Source organism: Zosterops lateralis (assembly GCF_965231275.1).
Source record: "Zosterops lateralis genome assembly, chromosome: W".
In the NCBI taxonomy this organism is placed as follows: domain Eukaryota; kingdom Metazoa; phylum Chordata; class Aves; order Passeriformes; family Zosteropidae; genus Zosterops; species Zosterops lateralis.
In genome coordinates, this window is record NC_139801.1 from 25,942,534 (window position 1) to 25,955,879 (window position 13,346).

At 40.1% G+C, this 13,346-nt stretch overlaps 1 protein-coding gene across 1 annotated transcript in view; it reads left to right on the plus strand.

Annotated features, from left to right (window-relative positions):
- LOC310922063 (small conductance calcium-activated potassium channel protein 3-like) overlaps positions 1 to 12,682 on the plus strand; it is a gene marked incomplete at its 5' end in the record, with an annotated part of 18,263 nt that extends 5,581 nt beyond the window's left edge. The window contains one exon of the mRNA XM_083882383.1: positions 12,198 to 12,682. Coding sequence (XP_083738509.1) covers positions 12,198 to 12,206 — 9 coding nt within the window. The 3' untranslated portion in view covers positions 12,207 to 12,682. The remainder of the gene's footprint in view (positions 1 to 12,197) is intronic.
- Positions 12,683 to 13,346: the final 664 nt, after the last annotated feature.

A 13,346-nucleotide genomic window follows, 5' to 3' on the forward strand; every position in this document is an offset into this window, starting at 1 on the left:
AAATTCTTATGGGATGCAGCCTCCTTTTTATCCTTATTTCCTGGCCGCATTTTCCCTCTCTCTTTCCCCATTGGCTGAGATACTTGAGAGGTACAGACTCCACGAAACACCTAATACCTAAACTCCCTTCTAATGTATACCCTCCCCACACCCCCCATTTTTCTTTTTCCTTGTGTCTCTGTTGTTTTTCTCTAATCCAGAGATTTAGCACAGTCTTGAGTGAATAACAGTCTGTGTCAACTAGTGGAATTCCTATGGAATTTATGGTCTCTCCCATTGCTTCTTTCACCTTGCCGTATCTGGCCTTATCTACCATCAGGCCCATAGTTTGTTTTTAAAGACACCTCCTTCTCATTCCTTTCAATCCCTCCTCTTCTTATTTTCTCAATAATTGTCTTTACTAACCTTAGTTATCATTGACTTAACTTTCTGTTCCTGGTCTTTTTTGGTTTTGCAATTATTTGCAGTGACATCATTTTCTGTCCTTTTGTAGCCATTTCTGGATCTGTAAGCATGGTTATTTTGTTTTACACGTTTTGCCGCAGTGTGGATCTTCTTAACCAATTGTATAACGGCACACAAACCTACAGTACTACACCTTAAAACTTCTTACTCCCTTTGTAACGAATTCTCTAGCCAAACTTTTCTACTCTAAAACTTTTCACTACCTAGCTTAACATGTTTCTGCTTAAACTACAAATCCACATTCTTGCTTCTGGTCTCTAAATCTGGAAGCCTTTACCAAGGCCTTAAATCAAATCCTGTATTCATTTCTAAGTCTGGGCCTGTAGGCACAAGGTTTAGAGAGCTTTCTGTGCCTTGATTTCCCACATCTCCCCCTTCTTTTTGAACCATGAATACTCCCTTGATAGCTTTATCAATCATCTGTCGTATACATTGGAGCAGGCAAGGCACCATTATTAGTAGAACTATGATGACAATCAATATATGCATGCCCATCTTTAAAAGTTCTTTCCACCATGGTGCAAAGCTCCATTTATGAAATAGATCATCTAGCCATGTCCCATTGTCAGCTTTGATCTTAGCTACACTTTTCCTCAATTGCTGTATGCTCTTATGAATGGATTCTGAATGATTAGACAGATTCATACAACACATTCCATTAAAATCTTCACACCCATGTCCCTGCACTAATAGAAGAAAATCTATTGCTGCTCTGTTTTGCAGAGTTGCATGTCTTGCATCTTTGACATCTGTTAACAAACTGCTCAGTGTGAGAGAAGTAGCATTGGTCTGCTTACTTAACCAGCAATCTAATCGATCTAGTTGCTTTAAGGCTACTGCAGAGGCAAGTGGGGATAGAAGTAAAGATGCTGTAAATTTTTTTCCAAAGCCCCAAGCTTCAAAATCATCTTTACAGTCTGATTTATACTGATGGATAAACCTTTTTCCTCTGCGTCTATGGGCAGTCCTACTAAACATGTGGAAAATGGATTTTCTGGAGTTGTAGTGGATAAGCATATGGTGTCTAAGCCTGATGCATTAGCTAAAATCACCCAAACATTGGTTTTTGGTTGATTAACGGGAAAAATTGCGCTGCTGAAGGCAAACAAAGACATAAGCATGACATCTGGTTTAACTCCATGCTTTTCGTTGGGGTTTTTTTGCAATTTAAGGTACTTTTTTAGCTCTTAACTTCCAAGCAAATCTTTTAGCACATTCTTTTTTCATTTGATCCCAAGTTTGTTCTGGAACAAACCCAATATAAGGCACTAAGTTATTTTTTTTACATTCAACTCTACAAATTTGAATGTCTTCTGATTCTTTTAAAAAATCCCTTCTACATTCCTCCCTAAGAATAGGAAGACAGGGGCTATTTCCTTCTTCGTGTCCTACTGCAACTAAAAATTCAATGGCTTTATACTTCATTTGTGATTTTAAATTATAACACGATGCACACCACGCTTTTGCCAATAGAGCTCTACGATACCAATGATTCCCACACTTTTTACATTGACATAAATCCCAAGGTTCATAGTTCTTGCATGTGGGACAAAAGATGTCTGTCAACTGTAGTCTCTATTCAGTTCACATCTGCGTGCTTGTTTCTCTGCTCTTGGAGTTGTCAGCGTGTTTTTGCTCTTGATATTGTTGGGAAAGATGAAAGTTTGACAGGAAAGCTTCCTAGATATGTACGCTTAGCAGAAGACTCTCTAAATGTGGAACCTGAGAGCAGAATAGAGATGGAAGCAAGTTTTGATATAGAAGAATAAAAGATGTCTAAATTAAGAATTGCTGAGCCAGTTGTTACTGGACAACTAAGAAGGCAAAGGTTAAATCGAGCTGGAAGGAGGTTTTATGGCTGGAGCAAAGGATATGTTGACCACAAACAAAGATGTTTTTACCAAGCAGAAATAGGTCTTAGGAAAAGCAGAAGATACCACAGGCAAACAAGCCTACCAATGTAGCAAGTCCAAGTTGTAGATGTCCAAATTTCCGGGGCCTCAGAGACCTTGACCCGAATGTGGTGGGTCCACCCGTGTTCAGCTATCTTGACGGCTGTTTCTGTGCTCAGTAACACTTGGAAAGGTTCACGCCACTTTGCCACTAGTGGTGCTTCTTTCCACTCCTTAACTAGGACCCAATCTCCTGGTTGGATGTTATGAACAGCAAAGTCCAAAGGCAGGGTCTGTGCCAGCTGAGCTTCCTGTTGAAGACGTTTCACAAGAGACGGTATCCTGGCCACATATTGTTTTAAATACACATCACTTATTTCCACTGCCCCCCCTTCCCCCCCACCTGATTGAGAATTACAAGGGTAAGGAATTGCAAACATCAATTCAAAGGGAGATAATTGAATATCTCCTCTGGGTCTGGCCCTTATTCTTGTCAAAGCCAATGGCAAAAGCCATACCCATGGCATCTTGGTTTCTATCACAAGCTTCAAAAGGTGTTTCTTTATTTCTCCATTCACTCTTTCTACCCAGCCCGAGCTCTGGGGATGCCAGGGGATTTGGAGGTTCCATTGTATTCCTAAAGCAGTCATAACCTCTTGAAGGATCTTTCCTGTGAAATGAGTTCCCCTATCTGAGTCTATTGCTTCCACAATCCCATATCTTGGAATTATTTGTTCCAAAAATACTTTAGTAACTGATCCCGTAGTTGCTGAAGCAGTTGGAAATGCTTCTGGCCACCCTGTTAACTGACATACTATTACCAGAAGATATTTAAACCTTGCTACTTGGGACATTTTGATAAAATCCACCTGGCATCTTTGGAAGGGGCATCCAGCCCAAGGCCTCCTTCCTCTGGCAATTTTCTTTGTAACCCTGTTACTGGTTTTAGCACAAATCAAACAACTCTCAATAGCTCGCTTTGCCAAAGTAAAAAGACCCACAGCAACATATATCTTGAGGAAGGCTTCTGCCAGTCCTTGAGAGCCCCAATGACTCCCTTCATGGAGTTGTTTTAATATCTGTAAGGCCAGGGCTTTTGGTATCCACTGCTTACAGTCCCTTGTAAGCCAATTATCCCCTCTTTCTTCTGCCCCACTCTTTTTAATTATCTCAAGCTCCTCTGGTAGAAAAGTCAGTTTCTCTGGCAGCAGTGGGGTTACTGGGAGCAAAGGGAGGATCTTAGAGATTTCTGGCAACAATGCAGCTTTCCGAGCTTCTTCATCAGCCAGTCGGTTATCTATTGCCTCCTCTGAGTGCCCTGCCTGGTGTCCCCTAATGTGGATTATTGCCAGTCCTGAGGCGAAGAGAACAGGACAAGGACCATTACGAGAAACAAAGACACTAGCCAACCCAGATAAGAATCGGCATCGCAACCCAGACAGTGAAATTCCTCTCCAAACGAAAAGGAGAATTCTCTGCCGAGGAATACACATTGAAATAAACATGGGCCGGCGAGCTCCATCCGCATGTGAAAGGATCTTCCCGGAATACGGTCTGCAGAGTCTGACAAATCCGGGAAGCCCATCTGAAAATTATTTGGACTATTTGGACTATCCTGGGCACCTGTTCCGCCTCGGGACATGAAAACCCCTATAAAACCCCGAGCTGCGACCTGCTCCGTGTGGATTTGGGTGACCTGTACCTTGGTGTGCAGACCCCTCATCCACCCGGCGCGGCGCTGCTAATATCCTATTTTGTGGTTTTCTCTTTTTATTGGTGATTGGGATTGTTTTATTAATAAATTGTTTCTTTGTTAATCCGACTTTTGCCGTTGCATTTATAACAGGAGTGACCTCTTAGGTGGAAGAGATGACAAGTTGCCTTGGTTCTAGGCTGAAAAATCTCCTATGAGTTATGGTAACAGACTAATATGAATATGCTAGAATAATCCTTTAAATCGTAGAGAATATAAATTGGGGAGATGATTTGTGAATTTTTTGAGCAAAGGTATCTGTGATTTACTGAGTGAATATTGAATTAGAAGTTGAGATTTGGTGATCCCATAAGAGGTTTGAACAGAGAGAGATGAGAAGAATCCCCCTGTGCCAGCAAAGGAAGTGAGAAAACATCTCTGTTCCCTGAGTTGAAGAATCCTTTGCCCTTTAAGTTGTTTATCTTTAAAAGTTGACACCTCAATATGTGTGAGTCTACAGCTCATATGTAGTCACGGGAAAGACTACGTGATATGGGAGGTTCCACAACTGCAGAAGTCCCCCAGGCAGGCTGCTTTTGTGTGTTAGAAGCCACAAGCAGGCTGTTTCTCTTGTGGAAAGTTACCAAACAACAGGAGAGACTTCTCTCTCTCAAAGACTGAATGAAAGACTGTTTTATAAGTGGTACTGACCTGGAGTTCTGAGTTTTGCCTCTTTACATTGTTTGTAGAAAATGAACAGTTTGTGGTGGGAGAAAGGGTTGGTTTAGAAATTTAATTTGGTTTTTTGTCTTTTCTTATTTTTTTCCTCCTTAGTGTGTGTTAATAAAATCTATCTGTTTACTTCTAAGTTGGGCCCTGTTTTGCCTTTTTCTCCCAAATCCTGTCTCCCAGAGGTAAAAGAGAGCAGATACTCGAACCACCACACTAAATGTGGCAAAACAGAAAGTCAGTGAATGTGAAACCACTATAGATGTGAAAGTGGACTCTTTTGCAGTTGATTCTTTCCAAGGCATTCAAAACACAATGCTACCATTTAGTTAATTTAACACCAAAGAGGATTTTCAGCTCAGTAATACTTGCGGAATTGATTTTCTTCTTTTTCCAAACATACCAGCATTTGACAGAAGTTTTGCTTGATAATTCTCAATAATACTGTGTTTAGAGTGGTATTTGCTCAAATGATTACTCTCCTTGCAAGCAGATGGCGTTGATTGTTCTTTGCGTGTGCAATCAGTGTACCTTCAGTGACTGTATTTCTGAAAGCAAGGTGTGTGATTTCTCTTGATTTTTAGAAAATGAGATCTTGCATAGACAATCAGTCAAGAAGCAGATGCTATGGCATGATGTTTTCATGTCCATTGGAGAAATGACAATTGTAGGAAGAAAGAAGAAATTTCGAGAAGAAATTCTAATTAATTGTAAAAAATACTAATCTTTTTTCTTTTTCTCAACAGAAGCCGTGTTTTGTCACAGATATTAAATCATACGCTAAATGCCTAAATTTCATATCAAATAGCAATGTAATAACAAACTTTTACATAAACACTTGTGAAAAGTATCTCACTTATCTCTAAATCAGGCAAAAGCAACTATGCCCAAACTATCAAAAATTAGCTGCACTATCAATAGCAGCAAAAGTTAATCTCCAATACTAAAAGCAAGCAGATGTAACACAATATTCAAACAAATTCATTTGTTTAACTACATGTTTTTTAAATTAAGTTTTACCTCAACACATAAAAAAAAAAGACCAAACATATTTTTAAAACATTTCTTGTAAGTACTTCTCATTCTTAAACATAGTTTTCAAAATTACACAAATTTTTCAGCATATCAAATATCAAATTTACCACACAATATAGCTACTTCATTCAAAGACCAAGCTATTGTAGAAACACATTCCATAAAAAATAAAAATGGGGGAGTCAGTACTACTATAGGAAGATTAAATAAAGATATATATATATATGTTTTGTAATTTCTCATATTCATAAAAATCCAGAAATAAGACAATTTTAGAATCTGCCATTTTATGGCAGAGAGAGAATTTTGTTTGTCTCCACAGGTACCGACTAAGTTTCTGCAAAAGAAGTCAAATCACAACTACAGAAGAAAGAGAGAACTGCAGAAAACACCAAAAAACGACCATGCAGAAAGCACTGAGTGACAGCTAAACCATGTCTCCAAAAAAGACTTCTACACTTTGACACAACCTAGCACTATAGAATTAGAGCATTTTCAAAGCAGAGACTGAGTTTTTGTGAAGTTTCGACTAGTTAAAGAGTATTCTTTGTACTAAAAAGGTTTTATAAGTTATTACTATCATATTAATGTTATCTTGTTCTAAAACTGTATGCTAAAAAAGTTTACAAATTTCATTAACGGAAATCCAGTGCAGACAAAAGAATATAGTTCACTTGAAACAATCTTCCCAAAAGTAAAATAAAACTCATAATCAATTAGAGACTAAATATTAATCCTAAAAAATTAATAATTGAAATAATTGACTAAAAAAGAGAAGAAAGTACCAAATTCAAAACTATTTAATCCATAATACCACAATTAAGTTATAAACCCAAATTATTAAACAATAAGTTATTAACTTAATTATAATTATCAACAAATGTGAGAATTTTTCAAAGTAACTATTTTTCTTTTTTTTTTTTTTATAATATAGTTAAAATGGGTGAGACGTAGGAGTGCATTTCCTACACTCAGCAGGTGCTTCCAAATAGGGAAAGAGTTTCAGTTTACTTTTAGACATTTTAAGAAGTTTAACTAGAAAGTTCTGTGCCCTTCTCATTGTAATTGGCTCAGGGCCAAGAGAGAAGCATCTATTGGATCTTGCCACCGTTCTTCAAACCCTGTATCTCTCTCCATTGGCTGCAAGCCAGATTGTCTCTCCTAGGAGATTCAGTATTTAGGAAGGAACCCAAAAGAAGTGAAAGGCTTTTTGGAGTGTCTTAGCAAGGTGTCAGAAGCTTTTCTCAGACACCTGTGCTCGGCTTATCATTTGCTTTCTGTAACGTTTGTTATTTTGTTATTTTTTCTTTATTAAACCTTTTGCTTTACAAAACACCTCTGAAGAGCAGTCTCGCTGAAATTAATTTTAGCCACTTCTCTGCAAAGGCTGGACCCTCAGAGATTGATACATTAGCACGTGGCTTATTAGACTCTGGCCACATGCTAACCTGTATCAGACAATCTGCACCAGGAACTGCACAGTAGAGCAGGTCATTTTCTTCAGAAGGAAAATATAAAAATTTTGATTCAAAGAATGTTAGCATGGTTTTCATATGGTCAACCCTAATGCTTTGCTATCATCCAGGTAACAGATTATAGTTTTATGGGTAGTATAGAACATTGAAGTGATGGTGTTAGTATACTGACCAGAGTATGCTAGATGTTTGCAAATAATTTATAAACACATAAAAACATAGAAAATTAAAAGTGATAGACAATACAGCCTATGGATAGATACACTGTGACCTTGAACAAAGTCACTTAAGCTCTGTCTGTTCCATGCATATAATAAATATTTATCTTTATGGTTTGGAGTGGTATCCTTATACTGAATAATAAAATGGTTTGAATTTAACCAACTATTACCCAACACTAAGGGGGACAGACAGGTTATTTTAGGCATCCTTGGCAGAATGATAACAGCACTATGTTGTCATTACAATGAAAGCTTTATTTTTTTATGACTGGATCTTATGATTAGCATAGCATAGATTTTATATTAAGAATAGCACAGGATTTCTACAAGCAGAATAAGTATAGCACAATTTTCTAAGTAGTGTAGCACAGAATTTTATAGCACTGTTTAGCTTATGGTTTCTAATCACCTAGACCCCCTGCAGATCAGGTCAAATATTAATACTTGGCTTGCCGTATCAAAATAACAATCATAATCTCGCCTCAAAAAGACATGGAAGAATATAAGTCACTTTCTCAATCCTTGGAGGAAGCAGACGATGGTGGAGGTGTCCCTGGCCACCAGGAGGTCACTGGTCTCCCTGTTGTTACAAACTGCCCCTGAGGCAGTGTAACTGAGGTTCTTGTTAATAGATACCTTGGGGTGGATTAGAGTGAAATGACACTGAATGACTGGTCTATATACAAATGACAGGTTTATTTTAGAACAATTTGGTTGCAGTGGAAAGGAGGGATGTAGCCCATTTGGTTATTAGGGGCAACAAAGCTGGTGAAGAGTCTGGATCACAAGCCTTATGAGGAGCAGCTGAGGGAGCTGGGGTTGTTCAATCTGGATAAAATAGGACTCAGAGGAGATCTTATTGCCCTCTGCAACTACTTGAAAGGAGGTTGTGGCGAGGTGGGGATCAGCCTCTTCTCCCAGGTAACAACCAGCAATAGGACAAGGGGAAATGGCTTCAAGTTGTGCCAGGGGAGGTTCAGGTGGGATGTTAGGAAAACATTTCTTTACCGAAAGAGTGGTCAAGCATTGGAATAGGCTCCCTGGGGAAGTGGTGGAGTCACCATCTCTGGAAGTGTTCAGAAAACAAATAGACATCATCCTTTGCAATATGGTTTAGTGGGCATGGTCATATTTGTTCAAAGGTTGGACTTGATGAACTTGGAAGTCTTTTCCAACCTTTATGATTCTATGATTCTATAACCATATTACCAGGGGTCACGAGTAGAGGGTACTGATCACGACAATATGAGAAATCGAGCAAGAAGGAGGTAAAGCATGAAAGCAAGTGCCAGAAACTGTGCAGAAGTGAGTGAGAGCACAAGAAAGTAATTAAGAGCAAGAGTATGAGAGCCAAGAGGGAGAACAAATATTTGAAAGGGAAAGAGCTAGAAAGTAAGAAATGCAAGAGCATGAGAGAAAGCTTGAGCATGCTGCAAGACTGTGGCAGGACTTCCCCCCTACCACAGAAGAGCTTATCTGTTCTATCAGCTGGTGAGATAGCTCTGGACATTCCTCCCCCTCACATGAATTGGTGAGATAACCCAGGCCTGTCCAGTAAGGAGTTATCTCTGACACCAGAGAGACAATAAACAACTTGCCTTGAGAGCAGGATGTAGGGAGATGAGCTGCTGGAATTTCTGGCTGACAGACACTTCACAACCTATAAAAGCTACACAAACTTTCATGGAGGCAGAAGTCTCCTACACACACCTTGGAAACATGTAGGACTTCTCCCCAGAGCTTGGACGCAAATTCCACTGATACTTTCCTGGGAACTGAGTGAAAGGATTCTATGTGTAGTCCATCACCAATTTGGTGGTAAATTACATTGACTCCTAATCTATACTATTTCTTTGCTAGCTGTAATATAGGTACCTTTTATTGTACACTGTATATTATCTTCTTGTAGTTATTTTTATTTCATCTTGTGTAGTAAGTAGTCTGTTTAAAGTTTTGCGTCTATTCAATAAATAATTCATTTTATAATAAACCTAATCAGCTATTCTTAAGAACTTGTGAATGAGAGACATTTGGGGTGCAGGCTGCCTCAAACAGAGCTACTGCCAGAAATCTGAGTCAAAGGCAGGACTTTTCTAAGCTCTCGTCTCTATTTGTAACAAAGATGTAAGCAAGGGGATGCGACTAAGTGCAAGTGAGAGAAAGCACAAGCAAACACTTGTACAAGTACACAATTGCTTACCATGTACTGACTGAAGCCCAGCCCATCCCTGAACAGTGGTCGACCCCCTTCTGAGTAACTCCCCTAGTTTATATATTGAGCATGATGTTCTATGGTGCGGAATATCCCTTTGGCTAGTTTGGGTCAGCTCTCCTGGCTGTGCTCCCTCCCAGCTTCTTGTGCACCTGCTTGGTGTCAGAGCATGAGACACTGCAAAGTCCTTGACTCAGGGTGAGCACTGCTGAGCAACAGCCAAAACATCCATGTGTTATCAATATTATTCTCATACTGAATACAAAACATAACACTGTACCAGCTACTAAGAAGAAAATGAACCCTGTCCCAGCTGAAAGCAGGACACAAACGCAAGATCATTTTTATGCATCTGTGATGGGGGTGACATCAGACTGGTGATCAGTCGCTAGTGGGGTTCCGCAGGGATCCATCTTAGGCCCTGTGCTCTTCAACATTTTCATAAATGACTTGGACACAGGCCTGGAAGGAATACGAAGTTTGCTGATGATACTAAATTGGGAGGAGCTGTTTACTCCCTCAAGGGCAGAGGCCCTGCAGAGAGACCTCAACAAATTAGAGGGCTGGGCAATCACCAACCATATGAAGTTTAACAAGGGCAAGTGCTGAATTCTGTACCTGGGTTGGGGCAACCCAGGTTTTATGTACAGACTAGGGAACAAGAGGCTAGAGAGCAGCACTGCAGAAAGGAATGTGAGGGTCCCTGTCGTTGGGAAGTTGAATATGACTCAACACTGTGCTCTGCCAGCCAGGAGGTCCAACCATGTCCTTGGGTGCAGCAGGCACAGCATTGCCAGCCAGTCAAACAAGGGGTTGTCCCACTCTGCTCTGCACTGATGAAGCCTCACCTCAATATTGGGGGCAATTTTGGGCACCACAATATAAGAAAGACATTAAGCTATTAGAGAGCATTCAAAGGAGGGCAACAAGGATGGTGAAGGGCCTTGAGGGGAAGCTGTATGAGGAGCAACTGAGGGTTCTTGATCTGTTCAGCCTGGAGAACAGGAGACCTAAGTGGGACCTCATTGCGGTCTTCAAAATCCTCATGAGAGGAAGTGGAGGGGCAGGCATAAATCTCTTCTCTGTGATCATCAGGGATAGGACCCAAGGGAGTGGCCTGAAGTTGTGTCAGGTGAGGTTTAGCTTGGATATGAGAAAAAGGTTCTTCGCCCAGAAGGTGGTTGGGCACTGAAGCAGGCTCCCCAGGACAGTGGTCACAGAACCAAGCCAGACAGAGTTCAAGAAGTGCTTGGACTATATTCTCAGTCACATGGTGTGGCTCTTGGGGTATCCTGTTCCGGGTCAGGATTTGGACTTCGATGATCCTTGTTGGTCCATTTCAACTCAGGATATTCTATGATTCTGTGATGCTTTGTAGCTTAATTACCTACATCTCATAACTTATCCTACACCTCCCAAACTACTCCCATTGTTAGGGGCAGATAAAAATCCCTACAAAAGTAGCTCACAATTTTTTCTATATTTAAATATCCTATATTTAACAATGATGCCCAACTTTTACAAGATTAGAAACAAGTACTTTAGACAGCTAGGTTATCTCCCTGCTTCTTTCCAAAAAAGAAAATTTTTAATATTCTAGTCCTGAAGGTACAGCTAGATTTGCCAGAGGGCCCTTATGATGGAGTAAAGAAGGAAGAACAAGAAAACTTCACTAGCAGAATAACTGGGGGAAAAAGCATGGTGTCTCAGAGAGTTCCGAGGAATCTGGAAATTTGGATTTAACCTCTGGCTAAAAACTGGCGTGATACAAACAAAAATCAATTATTCAAACTTTATCATATGTGTTCTGAGGATCTATCAGATATGTTTTTGCTACACTATTACAGTGTTCGGTGTAATCACCTATCATGACCCAATTCACAGACCAAAGCACTGCAAACCACTCATGCAAATGTCAGTCACCAAAAAGGGTACTCAAGAAGAATCATAGTTGCTGACTGCTCAGACTACATGCAAAGAAACACACACTTTTGTCTGCCAAGCTTTAATTTTCTTTAATAGTGTAATCATTGTAATGACTCTACTTATCTTTCAATTTTAGATCTAATTTTTCCCACAATAAATAAATTTACTACTCAGCTACATTTCTGCAACATAGCTCCACTTTAAGATCAGTCTTCCTCTCAAAGATTCTTTGTAGTCTTTTTTTCTGCTGTTCACATTGAAGGACATTTTTGTTATTATTTTATTATATATTCCTCTTTAAAACGGAGTTTAACATTAATAATTCACTTTAGTCAGACCAAACTCCTAAGCATCCACAATTTCAGAATTTGATCATATTTTACATTTTCTGTTTCAGATTCTTTGGTAGCATTGAAAAACTGGAAACAATAGTGATGTTATCCATTAACAGCTCTTTGCTTAGGAAGTATTGCCTGCAGTATTGACCTTCATACTACAAAGACCCATTTAATCCACAAAACTTAACATTACTTTGTCATTGATCTTAAGGTGGTGTAAGAGACGGTCTGAAGATCCCTCATCTGCCTCATGACCATCGTCAAGGACAGAGACTGAAACCCCTAAAAGGACTCTAAAACCCCAACACAGGAGTTCTGGCCTGGCTGAGGTGGGACGTTTGCCAAGTGTTGCCTGCAGGTGTGTTCAATGGAAAAACCTGGCACACATTTCCATCAGAACATCAGAACCTGAGCAGGAACAATGGGCAAGTCACGGTGAATTGACTGCACTTGCTGACGGCTGTACCTGTTCTCAGTTCTCTCAAAATGAACACACCATAACGATTTCCCCACCTTTTGGCCAACAGCCTGTCGCTTTGGAAAGGACTATAAGGACCTCTGAGTTAACCAAAGACTGTGTGATCACCCCACAGAAGAAGATGGATCTATTGGCCGGATCACGAGGACTTCGTCTCTCCGTTGGTAGCTATTCCCCACCGTCTCTTTCTCTTTTCTCGCTATCCTTTATTTCCCTTCAAATCCTTCTATCGCATTTGCTGATGACACTAATAAAAGTTCATTTGTTTTGATGAATACTGAAATCCCCTCTGTGTTGTTTTTTGCACTCTGAGATCAGGTAACGAACCATCACGACTCTTGCTTGCATTAGCGGATCGTGACATTAAATTGGCGTCACGGACAGGATTCTGAGAGACAGAAGGGTTTGCAGGGTTGTGGGTAGTCTGTAACAGAGGAAGGATGTTTTGCTCCAGCCACACCTAGCCTGACACCCCGAAAAGGATGAGTGGTGTCTAGAAAGTAAGGGAGGTGACTTGAATTCCCTGCAAACTGCGCACGCCTAGGTGAAAAGCATCCCCACACTTAATTTGAGGGCTCTGTCTTCAGAATTTCACAAAAGATCTCTTAGTGCAAAAGAGGAAACTGTTTTTTGTGTATGTGTGAATTTGGACTGTCTGGTGTAGCAAAGAGACAATCGTGAGTAACTTAAGGAGAGCCTCCCAGGCAGACTTGGTCTCTTCACCCACACAGGGAAGCAAAGGGAGACAGCAAGAGCTGTGCATTTGTGTAACTAAGTCTTACCTCCCTGTAGTGGTTTTGAGTCCCTTCATAAAATGACTGAAAACTCTAGAGCAAAAGATATAGCCACATTTTATGCTCTGTTAGCAAAACACAGGGCTAG